The sequence below is a fragment of the Mauremys mutica genome, chromosome 1 (assembly GCF_020497125.1).
Source record: "Mauremys mutica isolate MM-2020 ecotype Southern chromosome 1, ASM2049712v1, whole genome shotgun sequence".
Lineage (NCBI taxonomy): Eukaryota > Metazoa > Chordata > Testudines > Geoemydidae > Mauremys > Mauremys mutica.
In genome coordinates this window covers 26,153,061-26,172,043 of record NC_059072.1, presented here as the reverse complement: position 1 = coordinate 26,172,043, position 18,983 = coordinate 26,153,061, and the positions used below count along the sequence as shown (strand labels likewise).

Below are 18,983 nucleotides of genomic sequence, written 5' to 3'. Positions count from 1 at the left end.
GTGTTATAAGTCAGCAAAATTTAGTTGGATTTTCAAACATCCCTCTGATTCTTGGCTTCTCTGGCTTGTTGACAAATTTCAAGTTCTTGCTCCAAAGCATGGAGGTGCTCGAGCTGCTCATTGAAATAATTATAAAGATATTTAACATATGCAAAAATGTATTTCCCTAACCTCATTCTCAGAAATGTCTGAACCATTTTGGCTGAAATTTTCCCTAAAATGTTCAGTTTGAGGGAGTCACCCAGCATGGAAAATTTCAGTCTGAATGGTTAAAGTTTAGCAAAGTTATATGCACCTGAAAATTGGGTCTTATAATGGAAAATGCAGGGCAACCTTAACTATAGACATAACAACCAGCTCCGCCTGTAATGTTACAAATAGTTAATATAGAAGAATAGATGAAATGCCATTTATATCAGTACGTTACTCTGATAACCCTATTTAGGTCACATGACATCAAGTATTATTGTTTTATTACTTATTTTACTGACATTTATACCTGCTATCACCATAGAAGTTAGGGGCTTACTAATAAAAAAGACATAATAAATTACAGAACACACACAGTGGGTAATGTATGGGAGGATTTGCAGGGTTGCCAAAAGAGAGGCTATTGGAGGGAAGGGATAGCTCAGTGGTTTGAGTATTGGCCTGCTAAACCCAGGGTTGTGAGTTCAATCCTTGAGGGGGTCACTTAGGGATCTGGAGCAAAAATTGGTCTTGCTAGTGAAGGCAGGGGGCTGGACTCAATGACCTTTCAAGGTCCCTTCCAGTTCTAGGAGATTGGTATATCTCCCTTTATTACTATTAAAACTTATGTATTTCTAATTTAGATTACAATCAATGTGTTAAAAATAACTCACAACACAGGAGTCATTCCTTTAATATGTGCTAAACAGAACATTTGAAAATACTGTTGTATTCAGTGAAGAACCAGCCAAAATGTGTATTCTACTTAATTAGTTCAAAGTATGACGTTTGGACTAAAATAGTCTCTGTTTACACATAAGACATACTTCTAACATGTCCAAGTCAATGATACTGAATGAAGTTTATTCAAGTAGGACATAAAATAACTCTTTGTGATACTGTTATTCTTATTCCTATACTTATCAGAAAGATACTTGGCCTAAGGATGTCACCAAAAAGGGAATGCCTAATTTGCTGGAATCGTCTTCTGATATTGCTATGGAGAATTATTATGAAACAGAGTCCTGCTTTCAGTGATAGCTCTCTAGATTATTGTTATTTATTGTTTTTATTACAGTAGCTTCTTACAAGCCCTTCTGAGATCAAGGCCCCATTGTGCTAGGCAAGACAGACAAAGGATGTATCATTATCCTCATTTTACAGATCAGGAGCTAATTTCCAAGAATTTGGAAGATTTCTAAGGATTCTCACCTGTAAAACAGATTTTACCTTTTCTGGCCTCCACTCTCTGTTCTACAGTGTTTCATATGTCTTTTTAAGATCTGACTGTTCTATATAGTTCTGCTAAAATCTTGTCTTTTAGATTTGTCTATCTTGAGCTTCCTGCTGCTGCAAAGACTCCTTGTACTAGATTCCGCTGGTGGCAGCCAGTATTTTCAGGGGAAGGCTATGACCAGTGGGCCATTGATGATATCATCATTTTGTCAGAAAAGCAGAAGCAGATCATTCCTGTCATTAACCCAACATTACCACAGGTAATAAGCAATGCCGGTAAATAGGTACCTTAATGAAGCAGGAGCTTTAATAGAGTTTTCTTTGAATTTACTGACTGCTTTTAAAGAAAACTGAAGTATTTGCAGGTATATCCTTGTCTGTCTAGGTATTTTTATCACCCTAATCATAATAGATGTGGAGCACCTAATCCTCGTGCTGACTGATTGACATGCGTAACTCCCCGTTCGAGATAGAAAAGAGTGTTTGAAAGTTTCTTCATTGCGTGGTGGTGATGTTTGATGTCTCTTTCATTTCTGCCAGAATTTTTATGAGAAGCCAGCATTTGATTACCCTATGAACCAGCTCAGTGTGTGGCTGATGTTGGCTAATGAAGGGATGACCAAAAATGAAAGTTTCTGTTCTGCCACTCCATCAGCAATGATATTTGGTAAATCAGATGGAGATCGATTTGCTGTGACTCGGGATTTAACACTGAAACCTGGATATGTCCTGCAGTTCAAGGTATTCTTTTATTTCAGATCTCTCCAGTTCAGGTTGAGGTGTAGAGCATTGATCCTGCAACCCTTTCTCATGTAAATATTTCTTACTCACCCAAGCAATCATAGTGATCTTAACAGGACTGCTCATATGAGTAAGAACTACTTGTGAGATTAAAGGTTGTAAAACATCCTTCCCATTTCTGTCTGTGTAAAAGATGCAGAGGACATAAATATGTTGTCATACTCTATTAACTAAGGCTACGTCTATACTACCCGCCCGGGTCGGCGGGTAGCGTTCGACTTCTCGGAGTTCGATATATCGTGTCTCATCTAGATGCGATATATCGAACTCCGAACGCGCTCCCGTCGACTCCGGAACTCCACCACTGCGAACGGCGGTGGCGGAGTTGACGGGGGAGCCGCGGACTTCGATCCCGCGGCGTCTGGACGGGTGAGTAGTTCGAACTAAGGTAGTTCGAGTTCAGCTACGCTATTCGCGTAGCTGAACTTGCGTACCTTAGTTCGACACCCCCCCCACAGTGTAGACCAGGCCTAAGACCCTGCTTTCTGAAAGAAAAGGATAACAACCATAGAACAGGAAAGATTTGTTTGTTTCACCAAAATAAATTTTAAAAACATGTTATATTTTTAATAAGCCTCTGAAGTGTCATTATATGCCATTCAGTATCAGGAAATGCTACTGCAATGGGGTGTGGGGTGTGGAGAGAGACTGTATCCCATTTGGGACCCAGTGACTACAAAGCTTCCATGTGGCATGAGTACATTTTTTTATACTTGAAAGTATTTAAGAATTTACAAGCTGTTCTACACTCCAATGTGTATTTTTCAAATAATTAACTTTTATTGTGGCAGTGAATATAGGCTCCAATTAGCATTCTCTTCTTTAAAGGGCTTACAAAATTTTCTTTGCTGTGACAATACATCAGAATATAAACTCAAAAGGAAGCGTATTTGCTTTGACAAGCTGTTGTTTCTGAACCCTAATCAAAATTTTATTGAGTTTATAATGAAATCCCATTGGTGAATTCTGGGGGTCGGTTGCAATGCAAGTTTAATGAGCTAGCCACAAATACATGGTCCTTACATAATTGGTGGATACAGATACTGAATAATTTACAAACAGAATTATTAAAGAGATCAGATGTTTACAGGCAGCTTTTCGATATAATTCCCACAGTTATATAAATATAAGCTGACCAGATAGCAAGTGTGAGAAATCGGGACAGGGGATGGGGGGTAATAGGACCCTATATAAGAAAAAGCTCCAAATATTGGGACTGTCCCTATAAAATCGGGACATCTGGTCCCCCTATATAAATAGGAAGTTGGCTAGAATAAGGGAATTTGTAAAATAATCTTATTCCAGATTTAGAAGTTATGCTGATAAAATACTATACCATCTGAGGACTACAGTACATTACATAAATCAGTGTTCATTGTGTTGTGCCTAAGACTGTTTTGCAAAACAAAAAACACTTAACTATGTAAATACTATTTCACCAGAAATATATGCTAATCACATTTTGAGACTTTTTCTACTCGAGTGACAAAATCATCGTTCTGTAGGTGTTATACTCAGCAGGGATCCAAGCATGATGTATAGTGTAAATAAAGCAGACATTTTTTAAAATGCTTTCCATTCTTGAAACTTTTAGCAAAGTAACAAACAAAAAAAGTATCTATTGAAGCAATAATAACTCTTTCTTTTTTGTGTATATAGATTAGGGTCTCAAGTTAGGACGGTACTTGAGCATGTGTTTAAGTCTCTCTCTGTTCAGGAATCCACTTAAGCAGGTGATTAACTTCAACCTGCTTACATTCCATTGCCATTCGTAACTTTAATCATATGTTTAAGTGCTTTCCTAAATCAGGTCCTAAATGTTGTGTTTTACACAGTATTAAAATTAAACATAGAAGTTACTCATGTTCTTTTTGTTATAAGGGAAATAGACACAGTGATTTTAACTGTCTGTATCACTTGCAGTCCAAAAGTTATTGATATTATAGGTAAAACTGTACGTCTTCCCCCCATACTTAATAATTATATATCCTTGTGAAATAGTTGAATGATTTCTGCTTAGCATAATTCAACCTCTTTTTCTTTTTGGATTTAGTATTTCTTGCTCTAGCAAAAATTAGAAACCTATTCTCTCCATTTGCCATCACCTATGAATGGTCGGGATAGAATTGGTGAGATAATGAAACATCTTATTTGGGCATAATTCCCTTATTGCATAAGCATATAGAATATAATAGAGAACCATATCCCTTCTATAGAATTCTATATAGGATGGTTCACAAATCTACAGAAGGGATGGCATTTTCTGTTTTGTAGGCTCTAGAGTAATTTCTACAGGACCTTATTAATGTTATCCCTGTTAAATTTTATAGGACTTTTCTATATGGCCTTATTTGATAAAAATGGCAAAATTTCACAGAATTTTTTTCTTGCAATGAATAATTTAACTAGCTATAGCTAGGAACTCCTCTTCTTGAGAATTCCTTTGTTGTGAAAGGGCCTTCTGCTCCATTACTGGCATGTTCTAGAGGGCTCCTACCCTCCACTTATTATTTTGGAAGGACAGGTGAGATTCATACAACACCTTCCTTCCTATCCCTGACTGACCTCCTGTCAGAGTCTACCCTCACTTGAAACTGGGCGGTTTCAAAGTGAGGACCCGCATGTCTTCCCCCCACCCCAAAATCTTAGGGTAGGTCTCCCCTTCGGCTGCCACCACCCGGTCAATTCCGTGGGCCGGGACACCCTTGTTTCCCCCCTTGGGAACACAGATCAATTCACAGAGGAGGAACCTCCCCCCTCTTCCCTCTCTCCCCTGCTCCGGAGACAGAGGTGCCTGGATTCAAATGCCTTGAATCTCTACACACAGGGAAGCAGCCCACTTCCCCCTCCCCTTCCCCTGAATTTCCCCAAGGGAAGGAATTAACCAAGTCCAAAGAAAAGAAAAGAATTTATTAAAGAATAAAAAGAAAATACAGAATCTCTATGAATCCAAGCTGGGCACTCATAGGGTATAACCTTGCTAAGTTCTGGAGAGAATCCTCTCTCTTTCTCAGTACAACCAGTACAAGCAGAATTAAGAATAATCAATAACAAACACACAGAATTGCAAACATAGGATTATTAGATAAGGACACAAAGTATCTTTCTAATACTCACTATCTTGACTAGAAGAAATTAGTTCAGAAAGGTGGAACTTGTAGGGACTTGATTAACTCGTCTGGTCTCTTGAACTCCAAACGGCCAAAGACAAAGACCCCCCCAAACAGAGGGAAAAGTTCCCTCCTAGGAGTTTCAAATTCTCTTCCCTGATTGGTCCTCAGGTCAGATGCCCACCAGGTACTATGCTTTAACCCTTTACTAACTATTCATGACACGCCCCCCAAATCGTCACAGTGGGATCCACTGGCGGCGATTTCCTCCTAGAACTGTAAAACAACCAGAGTAATAAAACACATGCACTATTACATCGACTACTAAGCATGAAAACATATTAAGAACAGTTTTTAGCCACTTGATTCTGGGAAACTTTCACGAGAGAGTGCATCAGCAACTTTGTTGGAAGCTCCTGAAATGTGTTGAATGTCAAAGTCAAAGTCTTGGAGAGCTAAGCTCCAGCGGAGAAGTTTCTTGTTGTTTCCCTTGTTGGTGTGAAGCCACTTTAGCGCAGCATGGTCAGTTTGTAGCTGGAACTGCCGGCCCCAAACGTATGGGCGTAGCTTTTCCAGGGCATACACAATGGCGTAACATTCTTTTTCACTGATGGACCAGTGGCTTTCCCTGTCAGACAGTTTCTTGCTGAGAAACACGACAGGATGGAAGTTGTGATCCGGTCCTTCCTGCATTAGTACCGCTCCTACCCCACGTTCAGATGCATCGGTGGTAACTAGGAAGGGTTTGTCAAAGTCTGGGGCCCTTAATACAGGGTCCGACATGAGCATCGCCTTAAGCTGGGTAAAGGCTTTCTGACACTCATCAGTCCACTTAACTGCATTTGGCTGGGTTTTCCTGGTCAGATCAGTTAGTGGGGCAGCGATTTGGCTGTAGTGTGGTACAAATCGCCTGTAATATCCGGCCAAACCTAAGAAGGATTGGACCTGTTTCTTTGACCTTGGGACAGGCCACTGTTGGATAGCCTCCACCTTGGCCTGTAGGGGGTTGATGGTTCCTTGACCCACCTGGTGTCCTAGGTAAGTTACTCTGTTTTGGCCTATTTGACACTTTTTGGCCTTAACAGTTAGTCCTGCCTGCCTGATGCGCTCTAAAACCATTTTCAAATGTTCTAGGTGTTCGGGCCATGAATCAGAAAAAATGGCCACATCATCGAGGTATGCAACTGCACAGTCTTCCAATCCTGCTAGTAGACCATCCACCAGCCTTTGGAAGGTGGCAGGTGCATTCCGCAGTCCGAACGGAAGCACAGTAAACTCATACACCCCTGCATGGGTGATGAAGGCAGATTTTTCCCTGGCGGGTTCATCTAGTGGTACCTGCCAGTATCCCTTGGTTAAATCAATGGTAGAGATGAACTGGGCACGTCCCAACTTTTCCAATAGCTCATCAGTGCGTGGCATCGGATAGTTGTCTGGACGAGTTACAGCATTTAGCTTACGGTAGTCCACACAAAAGCGTATTTCCCCATCTGGTTTGGGAACCAGAACCACTGGAGATGCCCATGCACTGGTAGAAGGGCGGATGATACCCATCTCCAACATGTTGTCAATCTCCTGTTTAATAGCAACTTTGGCATGAGGTGACACCCGGTAGGGTGGTGTTCTAATCGGGTGAGCATTACCTGTGTCAATGGAGTGGTAGGTTTGCTCAGTCCGTCCTGGGATGGCTGAGAACAAGGGGTCGAAGTCAGTGCACAGTCCCTTGATATGTTGCCGCTGTAGACGTTGTAGGGTTGTGGAGAGGGTCACCTCTTCCACACCACCATTTCTTTTACCTTCGTAGTAGACACCTTCAGGCCACTCGGTGTCATCTCCTTCCTGAACTGTAAAGTGACAGACCTGTAATTCTCTGGGATAAAAGGGCTTTAGAGAGTTAACATGAAACACTTTAGGCTTTAAAGAGGAATCAGGGAATGTTATGAGGTAGTTAACAGCTCCCAGGCGCTCCTGGACCATGTATGGTCCTTCCCAGGACGCTTCCATCTTATGGGCCTGTTGCGCCTTCAAGACCATGACCTGGTCTCCTACCTTGAAGGACCGCTCCTTGGCATGTCGATCATACCAGACCTTTTGCTCCGCTTGAGCATCTCTTAAGTTCTCTCGAGCAAGGGCCCAAGAGTCTCGGAGGGTGTTTTGAAGGTTGCTTACAAAGTCCAGAATGTTAGTCCCTGGAGGAGGTGTAAACCCCTCCCATTGCTGCTTTACCAGCTGTAATGGCCCCTTAACCTCATGGCCATACACCAGCTGGAATGGTGAGAATCCTAAACTGGGATGTGGAACAGCCCTGTAGGCAAACAGCAACTGCTGTAACACTAGATCCCAATTATTGGAGTGTTCATTGACGAATTTGCGGATCATGGCCCCCAAAGTTCCATTGAACCTTTCCACTAGGCCATTAGTTTGGTGATGGTACGGGGTGGCAACCAAGTGATGCACCCCATGAGTTTCCCACAGGTCTTTCATGGTCCCTGATAGGAAATTTGTTCCCGAATCTGTAAGAATTTCAGAGGGCCAACCCACCCTGGTAAAAATGTCAGTTAAGGCCTGGCACACAGTGTTAGCCCTGGTGTTGCCTAGAGCTACTGCTTCCGGCCATCTGGTAGCAAAGTCCACAAAAGTCAGTATGTACTGTTTTCCTCTGGGGGTCTTTTTTGGGAAAGGACCCATAATATCCACAGCTACTCGCTGAAATGGGACCTCCATTATGGGAAGTGGTTGGAGAGGGGCCTTGATCTGGTCTTGGGGTTTTCCTACCGTTTGGCATACCTTACAAGACCGGACGTAAGTGGCTACCGCCTTGCCCATCCCCTCCCAGTCAAAGGACCTTCCCAACCTGTCTTTGCTTCGTTTCACCCCAGAATGGCCACTAGGGTGATCATGGGCTAAGCTTAAGAGCTTTTCCCAGTACTTGGTCGGAACGAGCAACCGTTTTTGAGGATGCCAGCCCTCCTGGTGTCCACCAGAAAGAAATTCCTTGTATAACAGTCCTTTCTCCACAACGAACCGGGATCGGGTAGTAGAGCTGAGAGGCGGTGGGTTGCTGCGTGCCGCCGCCCATGCTTTCTTGAGGCTGTCATCGGCTTCCTGCTCTGCTTGGAACTGTTCCCTTGAGGCGGGAGACACCAGTTCCTCTGGGAGCGATGTAGGTGATGAGGTTGTTTCCGTTGACTGTGAACCGCTCTCCGCTGGTGCACAAGGCGTCATTTCAGGCTCCGGCTGAGCCTCTTGGGTAGGGTTGTCTGCTGGTTTTTCCAGTTCAGGCCCGTTGTCGCCCTCTGGCGGTGGAGTTGTAATAGCTGGCGCCGGTGCTGGCGCTGGGTGCCCTTCCAGTTCCGGTTCTGGGACTGGATGAACTATGGCTGCTGTCGGTGTTGGCCTGGGATCCGGTTCCACCACCTCTGTCTGGGTCCCTGGTAACACAGACGGGGTCCCGGTGGATGGCTCAGGAACAGGGATGGGTCCGGCAGCTCGTCTGGCTTGGCTGCGTGTAACCACTCCCTCTGGTTTTTTCTGTTCAATGTGTCGGGCCAAGTCGTTCCCCAGTAGCATGGGAATCGGATGGTTGTCATAGACAGCAAAAGTCCACTTCCCTGACCAGCCCTTGTACTGGACAGGTAAACGCACTGTAGGTAATGTTACAGGTTTTGACATGAAGGGTCGAATTGTCACTTTGGTTTTCTGGTTGATGAATTTGGGGTCCACGAAGGTTCGGTGGATAGCTGACACATGTGCTGCAGTGTCTCTCCATGCGATGATCTCCTTTTTGTCCACTCTCAAAGTTTCCCTATGTTCTAAGGGTATTTGAGATACATCTATGTCCGGCTTTCCTTGGTGTGAAGGTGCAAGGAGTTGCACTCGGTTTAGGTTCTTTGGGCATTTGGCTCTGATATGCCCCAATTCATTGCATTGAAAACATCGCCCACTTGATGGGTCACCGGTTTGTGTTGGTCTACTGGAGACTGGTGAGGTAGAAGAAGAGGTAGAGTGTGACTGTCCGTGGGTTGTAGGTGTGGGTTTGATTGGTCCGCGACGGTAGGGTTTAGTGTCGCTGTGTACCCTGTTGGATTCGCTCCCCTTGGCAGTAGCTGTCGTGTTGTCTACCGATGCCATCCATCTGGCTCCAATCTCTCCTGCCTCAGTGAGAGTTTTTGGTTTACCATCTTGGATGTAGCGTCTAATGTTCTCAGGAACACCATCCAAGAACTGCTCCATCATCATCAGGAGGGTTAGCTCGTCCATGGTTTGAACATTGGCTCCTGTGTCAGAGTCTACCCTCACTTGAAACTGGGCGGTTTCAAAGTGAGGACCCGCATGTCTTCCCCCCACCCCAAAATCTTAGGGTAGGTCTCCCCTTCGGCTGCCACCACCCGGTCAATTCCGTGGGCCGGGACACCCTTGTTTCCCCCCTTGGGAACACAGATCAATTCACAGAGGAGGAACCTCCCCCCTCTTCCCTCTCTCCCCTGCTCCGGAGACAGAGGTGCCTGGATTCAAATGCCTTGAATCTCTACACACAGGGAAGCAGCCCACTTCCCCCTCCCCTTCCCCTGAATTTCCCCAAGGGAAGGAATTAACCAAGTCCAAAGAAAAGAAAAGAATTTATTAAAGAATAAAAAGAAAATACAGAATCTCTATGAATCCAAGCTGGGCACTCATAGGGTATAACCTTGCTAAGTTCTGGAGAGAATCCTCTCTCTTTCTCAGTACAACCAGTACAAGCAGAATTAAGAATAATCAATAACAAACACACAGAATTGCAAACATAGGATTATTAGATAAGGACACAAAGTATCTTTCTAATACTCACTATCTTGACTAGAAGAAATTAGTTCAGAAAGGTGGAACTTGTAGGGACTTGATTAACTCGTCTGGTCTCTTGAACTCCAAACGGCCAAAGACAAAGACCCCCCCAAACAGAGGGAAAAGTTCCCTCCTAGGAGTTTCAAATTCTCTTCCCTGATTGGTCCTCAGGTCAGATGCCCACCAGGTACTATGCTTTAACCCTTTACTAACTATTCATGACACCTCCAAAATGAAATTCCTCTCCATTAGTTCCCCAACATCCCCATTGCCAATGTATTGCACAGGCTTTACAGAGGAGGGACTTCATAAAACAAGGGCGTGTTCTTTCTAACTGAGGTGCCTGGAGAACTTGTGGCGTTTCCATTGTTAATACAAGTGTAGGGAATAATTTTTCCTAGTAAACCCAAGCACAGTCACATTTATCGTAATTTGTCATAAATGTTTTGGCATATTTTTACAAATATTCCATAGTAATGTAGAATTTCTACAGGTCAATAATGAAAGCTAATATCAGTTTTTCTAATATTACACTTGTAATAATTTGAAAACTGAAAGTGGTAGCTGAAGTTTGTCTAATGTACGTTCTTATTTCATGTGAGCTGGTGGCACTGTTTGAATTTAATCAAGCTGCGTATATATTGGGGACTAATCCTGCACCTCTTGCTCATATACATAATCCAACTGGAATCAATGGACTAAATTGTGGTATGTGGCCACATCCCTAAACATTGGGTTGTATTTGGAACGTTGGGAGAGATTGTGTCTCAGGAGACACAAATCTTCCTGGTGCTTCCAGGAGTGCAGGTGGAATGTGCAGGCTGCATTATCCCACAGTATATTCCCCTCTCTGTGGCCAGCTATGCACAGAGATTATGACTATCTTAGCCTCTTGCATAGGATAAGGAAGGTTCCTTGTACCTTTCCCACCTATCCACTTGCACAAGGGTCATGGACAATCAGGCCTGAGATGATTCATTTGAATAAGAGATCCAGAATAGGGCCTTTTATGAAGAAGAAGGATACAGTGAATTTCAGTGTGCATTCTTTTCTATTCTGTACAGGTTCTTATACCAATTCTTGCAATTTGATTGCAAATCTCATGATATTTGGTGGTGTTCTTTCAACTCCATCAACTGGAGTCATGCGTTTATGTAAAAATATTATGATTTTTAAAACAATCTCCTAATTTTTTGGAGCCTCACTCATGATTTTTGAACGTTTGGAATTGGCAATATTGTTGTACTGCCTTCATCATCATAGTATATGTAATATTCTTCTCCATAATACTCTTCAGCCTGACTCAGTGCTACAACTTGTTTAAGGACTTCTATGCACCTTTGCTTTCATTTATGAAGAGAGGACTAGAACACAAGCAACAGAATACTTGTCCAATAATAGTTGGGGTCTGTGTCCTTTATTGCAGAAATACAAGTACAGTGTTATACCTAATATGTTTTATGTGCATAAAATCCACTTTGAAGCATCACATTTTATGTGCCCAGCAACCTCAACAAAGATGCAGCAAGGATTTTTACTGAGGAATGCCAAATAGATCCCAAAACATAATGGTCTCTGATTGTCTTTGGGTTTCCATATTTCATAGGAACTCTGCCTCACAAATTTTAAAATTACAGATTAGGTGCAGCTGATAATCAAAAACAAAACTGCAGGTCTCTACACCTCATCAACTCTATTCTACTTTTATCATATTTCTTACAGCTGAACATCGGTTGCAGTAATCAGTACAGTAGTTCTGCTCCAGTTCTCCTTCAGTATTCCCATGATGCTGGCCTGTTCTGGTCACTTGTGAAAGAGGGCTGTTATCCTGCATCTCCTGGAATCAAAGGATGTGAAGGAAGTTCCCGGGAGCTGAGTGAGCCATCCATGTATTACACAGGAGACTTTGAGGAGTGGACAAGAATTACTATTATCATTCCAAGATCTCTTGCAGCCAGGTACTATAGGTCTTTAATTCTGTGAATTATATTATGCAGTAGAACCTCAGAGTTATGAACACCTTAGGAATGGAGGTTGTTCATAACTCTGAAATGTTTGTAACTGTGAACAAAATGTTATGGTTGTTCTTTCAAAAGTTTACAACCCAACATTGATTTAATACAGCTTTGAAACTTTACTATGCAGAAGAAAAATGCTGCTTTTAACCATCTTAAGGTAAATGAAACAAGCACAGAAAGAGTTTTCTTACCTTGTCAAATCTTTTTTTTAAACGTTCCCTTTATTTTTGTAGTAGTTTACATTTAACACAGTACTGTACAGTATTCGCTTTTTGGGGGTGGGGGCGTTTCTGCTGCCTGATTGTGTACTTCCAGTTCCAAATGAGGTGTATGGTTGACTCAGTTGTAACTCTGGTGTTTGTAACTGAGGTTCTACTGTACATGTGAATTTGACTTCTGTACTTTGAGCCAATACTAGTAAGATTTAGCAAATTAAAACCAAACTACATGGTCCAGAAAGAATATATTCATTTCTCATACAAAACAGGGAAAAAGCTTTTCATTTTACAGGTGTCAGAACAGTCTATAAAATTAAATTACAAGGCAACAGGCAACGATAATAAAAATCACATTTTAATTTGACATAAATCTTTTTATAATAAAGCTACCTTTCTTAATGCTTATCAATTAGATCAGCAACACCAGCAAGAGAGTGATAGGTCATAGGAATCAAATAAGCTGTCTCAACAGGATTAGTCTTGCAAACAGTTGCTACTGGATGACGAAAAAACCAGAAGGGTATTTGAGCTGCTATGTAATGTGTCATGTCATCGGATAATGATAAACATTATAAAGACTCCACTATGGAGTAGTGCCAATCAGTCAAATTGTATTCACAGCCAGAAAACCCCAAAACAAAAGAGGTCACTTTATCAGATGGCTTTAAGTCTACGTTATAGTCTATTGCAAATGCAGGTGAAAATCAGTGCTCTTAGATTTTTCAGTAGCTCCCATCAGTCACACTACCCACATATAAACTTGATGAGTGATCTATATAAATGAGAAAACCTCAAAGGTTTAGAAAGATTCTAACAAGCCCCAAAAGAGAGAGCCTTGTCTGAATCCTACTTGAACTTATTTGAATTTTCTCATTTCCATTTCCAGCCTTCCCACATCCTCAGATAAAAACTCTGAAGTCTGGCATACCCCTAGTTCTCCACATAGAAATATCCCTCCTGCTTCTCTCCGAAGCTACCATGCAATTATACACCTGTCTGTCCATATACCACCCACTGATTGAGATCATCTGCTCTCTTGTCTAATTCTCTCTCAGTGCAGCCATACTATTGCTATCTGCAGTTTTCTGCTCTGTCAGACTGCCAGTCACTCCTTATGCTTTTCCCACTGCAAAGATTTACTGTATATGGCATGTCATGTAGCAGAGGGAGTCTGTGTCTTTACTGTGAGGAGTTGAATTACCAATGTGTACCGTAACAAGTTTTTTCAGTAATTAGCCAAGAAAAGCAGGGGCCAAGCCACACAAATCTGACACTAGCTGATTTGATTTACCCAAAACAAGCAGTACAGAATCAATAGCAGCAATCTGTTTGGAGTTATGTTCAGTAGCATGATCAGAAAAAAAACCCAGCACAACTGAAAGAAAAAAGTTGCCACCAGTATCTTAAATTCAGCAGATTAGCATTACAGATAGGACAGTATTATGTGGTTCCTAAAGTGTCAACATTGCATTGGTTTTGTACCAACTAGGAATTCGTGCTTCTGGGGTTATCTCTGGAATATGCTGTGTGGTTAGTTGGTGGAATGTGATTGAGAGCTGACAATTAAATTAAAATATGTCCCTTGTTCCTCACTCAGATACCATGGTCATGGATAGTAGAAAAAAAGTAGATACATTAGAAAGGGTAAAAAGGATGGTCATGTTGTTAATGCACTGAAGTGGGAAACGAGATCTTGATTCAGTTCCTAGCTCTGCCACAGACTTCCTGTGTGACCTTGGGTAAATCAGTTAACCTCTGATCCCTGTGGACATTACTCACAGCTTACCTGTCCTTTCCAAGCCAACTTCCAATCCTATAGGTGAGTCAGGAACTTGTAATGGTTCACATGATGAGCACATTTTGGATGTTAGAATTACCTGGGTCCAGTATCAGACAGGAGACAACCCAATCTGGAAACCTTCCTGATCCTTTAACTAGCAGCTATAAAACCACTGACAAGGCAAATTCCCAGATGTCATCCTCCTACAAATTGATCATTATTATAAGGATTAAAAGAAAATTTATTTTTCTATATAGACACCTTTTTCATTGACAAATTTCTTGAGCAATGGGCCAGACCCTGAGCTGGTGTAAATTAGTATAGGTCCACTGAAGTTAATGGACATGTGCCAATTTTCACTGGTTGTGGATTTGGCCCATTGTTTTTAAGGAATCGGTTTTTGGCCATAATATGATCCAGGACTAAGACACTTACTATTCTGTTTAGGTGCACAAAGTACTTTAAGATTCTTTACCTACCATTATTTGCAGATGTTAACTAATTCTTGTAATAACTGAATCTTCATTTCTTTAAGCATTTTACACATAAATACACTGTACCATCAGTTACATTCTGCATCCTTGTCAATACTAGATTCTTTTATTAAGCACTGTAACAAATGGGTTTCAGGAATTTCAAAACTTAACTACCCGCGCAGCAGTGTCTAAAGCTATTTGCAGAACTAAAAGGAGACAAATCACAAAGAGTGCATCTATTCAGTTCACTCCTGCCTACTGATAAGCACGTCAGGCACAGTGCTCCACACTGGGCATTGTGCTGCCTGAGAAATAAAGGAGGTCATAATACATAGAAGAAACTGTCTGGAAAGAAAATCCATAAGGAAATTTCACAAAAATATAAGGATGTAAAGAAAATGGTCAGTGTTTTCCAAGCACATGTTTGTATCTCATTTATAAAGGCTATTCTAGCAAAGCTTCTTTTAGTTTTCAGCATGAGATAGTAGATGAAATACAAAAGGGACATTAAAGCAATCAGCAGTAATGCTGTGCCTTTGGTTATCATTTCTTCACAGTAAGACTAGATTCCGCTGGATCCAGGAGAGCAGTTCTCACAAGAATGTGCCCCCTTTTGGCTTAGATGGGGTTTACATCTCAGAGCCTTGTCCCAATTACTGCAGTGGTCATGGGGACTGTGTCTCTGGAGTCTGTTTCTGTGACTTGGGCTATACAGGTAAGGCTACATTATTTATATGTGACTGCTGTAAGCATGTTTGTGATGAACTAATGTTTAAAATGTATCATCTCCTTATATTCTCTGCTATAGAGGGAAAACATGATGTCATAAATTTCACAACTCTGGAGTGAGAATCTTTTTTTTTTTAATTCTGTAAAAGCACATTTCATGAGCTAGTAAATCCAACACTGCCAAAATGGAACATTACAAAAGCACATACACTAGTGATGTTTTCTGACCATTACGACCTTTGAATGTTGCCATCCATATAAATGGGGAGAGAGAGAGAGATAAAAGAGAATACTGGAGAAAATATTATAAACTAAAAAGTCTGCTTTGAATTTTTTTGGCCAGTCTTCAAAAGAATTCCTTCTGTTTTCAGTCCCCTGGCCTTGAGATGGCATGTGACCAGGAATGAACATATGTTATGACAGACCTTCTGTGGAAAATTCTGTTCACTTGTGGTTTCAAGTGTTTTATAAAGAAAAAAAAAACCTGTGATTGACACAACCAGTTGCATATACAACTTTTCTGAACCTCTACAGCAGCAAAGCAACAAACTAACATGTTTTGCACTTAAACAGAAGCAACAGGATAACACCTTTTCTGTTTGCAAAAACTGTGTTTGATAACATAAAATGTTGCAATATTCACTGTATTAATTAAACATCCTGCTACTCTGAGAAGGGAGGTTAGGGGAGGGAGGCTTTTTCTGACTAGAAAGGGTGTTTGTAAAGAGGATTAAATGGAGGTGCAATCATTTCATCATGGAGCTGTCTCATAAGAGTCTAATATGTGGAAGTAATAATACCGTTTGCCAATTTACTGCATCTGACTTTTACTGTTCAGCACTATTTCAACAAAGCATCTCCTATATATTTTTTTCTTCTGAAGCCGCACATGGAACCTGTGTGTCTAATGTACCTAATCACAGTGAGATGTTCGACAGGTTTGAGAGGAAGCTGAGCCCTCTCTGGTACAAGATAACTGGAGGTCAGGTTGGAACAGGCTGTGGAACACTCAGTGATGGGAAATCTCTTTACTTCGATGGGCCCGGCAAAAGGGAAGCAAGAACTGTCCCTCTGGACACCACAAATATCAGGTCAATAGTAAATACTGCTTCTCAGAAAATGTATGTATATTAGCATTGTGTCCCCTGTATTGTTACAGAAATAAAGCGAGAGAGGGTATGAACCATTCTTGTTTTTACTGCAACCAATACATTATTAAGGCGCATCTTAGAGAGAAAATGCAGCATGCTCCAGCAGAAATTACTCTTTTTGAAAACTCTTGGCAAAATCCTTCCCTTCCTTGAAAAAAAACTCAGAAGGGGAAAAGTTAATATATGCAAGGGAATAGCAGCCTAGAAAATGTGATCCATTCACCCCTCTGGAAGGATGGCTTAGCAGCGGGTTCTAGATGGAACAGGCAGGAGGCATGGCCTTGAAATTGTACAAAACCAGAGAATCCCTAAAGAATCTGTGCCTCAAACATGCAGAAAGCTTCCTTCACGTGCTGTCCTGGACCCTGTACATCCTGACAGCATTGCCACAGAGCCATTGTCTGCCCGCCTGCTGCTGTACACTACCACCATCTATAAGGGGTGCAGAAATTGGAGTGGGGGTTAATTCTGTAGGGTCAGGAATAAGTAATGCAACAATTTGCCCCATCATTTATGGGTGATTTCTACGGGATCATACTACACAGAGTCGGCATTCCCTAACACCATTTTTTTCAGCCCATTCACTGCCCCCAAAGAACCCTACATATTGTATTGTGTGTGCAGGGGCTTTAGCAAGATTGCTGGCATCTTGGAGGGGGGCAGCATGCAACGTAACAGCTGCCTTTTTTGTGTGTTACACTCATGTTTGGCTGGTATTTGTGTCCATTTGCTACTCCGTGAACCATGTGACAGAGGAGAGCACTTAGTTCTGTGTCCTGAAGGGTCATATCAGATTTTTGAAATCTTATGTAGTTAATCACAGAGCATAATGTCGGATGTAAACATATCATAGTAAAACTTATATGCAAGTTACACTTATAATTACTTCTCCTGTCACACAGAAAACCTATTGTAAAGCCCAGGGAGTATCTTCACATTAGTACCAAGCCATTTTTACATGGATAGCTTTCTGGTTTTACAGAGTTTGAAACCATTTTAATTTTTTTAAATATTTCAAACTTTACAGAGATGAAGTTGAAGCTCCTTCTTGACCCTTTTAAACTATTATCATTCCTGGTTTGCATGAAAAAGCTGTCCTGCGTCTCAAAATTGCCCCAGTAATTTTAATTGCCTATAGTGACACCTACTGGTAAAGAGCCCTATTCTCAAAACATGGCCCACTATAGCAAGGACACCATTTCACCTGCAGTATTTCCATCCAATAGGCTGCCAACCTGGATGCTCTTTTATCACTGATTAGTCACGGCCTCCTGCTCTTAATCTTTTCCCCCTGTGGCTTCCTTCACTATCAGCTCAGTGAATGTAGTAACACATGGGGCCTGCCTGGCAGCTGCAGACGCTAGATAAAAACTGTGGAATATATTTTTTTCCAAGTGATGACATCTGGCTCATTGGTTGATTTGGCTCCCATCTGTGTTGCAGACTCTGTTGTTAATGGCTGTGGAATAGTCTCAGAGACTTGTTTTGGGCCAAACCCTTAAAGATTGGTTGGGCAGGCTGGTCCTTCTGCACAACATTTTCATCTTCCTAGTCTGTCTTCATGAGAACTACTAGTCATAAAAAAAGAGATTTTACAATAGAACTGTAATTTTTTTCAAATCTGTCACCAGCTAGTGTTTAACTACCCAAGCACTGTATTATACAGACATACAGGTCTGGTAGTGGCTTTCAAAACCAAGGCATGGGGCAGAGGGTCCACGTTGGTTCACTTTTGGGCATATGGGTTTAGATCCAGAATAAGACTCAGATGGACATAACCTTGCTAGTATCATCCTAGTTCCTGTAGACATACAATACATAACACACACAACACACAGTTTGAGACAACTGAGCATGAGTACAAACTGTGGTTTAGAGAAGCCAAGAGACAGGAGTAGATGATTATGGTGATATTCATGCACAACTGTGCAAGTGAAATTTGTGCAGCACCTGCACTACATTATGCTTGGCTATAGTCCTACTCCTTGATTCTGAGCTCACTGGTAGCAGTGCAAATCAGGTGTACCTCCTGTGAAGAGAATGGAGTTACACTGGTATGAAACCAGCGTGAGTGAGGATCAAGCCCTTGGTCTTTCACAACCCACAAATTCACCCACTAAAATAAGTATATTTAAAATAATAAAGTAAAATGTTTAAATAAGTTATGTGAGTGCTTTTCAAAAGGCCTTTCATAAGCTCCCACACAAGCTAATTAGTCGTGGGGGGAGAGGCAAAGTATTGTCATGGATCAAAACTGGCTAGGAGACAGAAAGCAAAGAATAAGATTTTCATCATGGCAAAAGGTTAGCAGTAGGGCACCTCATGGTTTTTTACTACATCGCACTGTTGCTTAATATATTTATTAATGGTCTGGAAAAGGGAGAGAGGAAGAAATGAATGGTGAGGTAACATTTACAGATGACACAAAGTTATTTAGGTTGGTCATGACCAGAG

General features: G+C 41.6%; 1 protein-coding gene across 1 annotated transcript in view; it reads left to right on the top strand.

Moving 5' to 3' along the window:
• The window catches only part of RELN (reelin), a 473,567-nt gene that overhangs the window by 363,198 nt on the left and 91,386 nt on the right, over positions 1–18,983 (top strand). Inside the window, exons 26-30 of the mRNA XM_045031243.1 lie at positions 1,514–1,685; positions 1,966–2,166; positions 11,880–12,115; positions 15,207–15,364; positions 16,262–16,469. Of these exons, the coding sequence (XP_044887178.1) occupies positions 1,514–1,685; positions 1,966–2,166; positions 11,880–12,115; positions 15,207–15,364; positions 16,262–16,469 (975 nt within the window). The remainder of the gene's footprint in view (positions 1–1,513; positions 1,686–1,965; positions 2,167–11,879; positions 12,116–15,206; positions 15,365–16,261; positions 16,470–18,983) is intronic.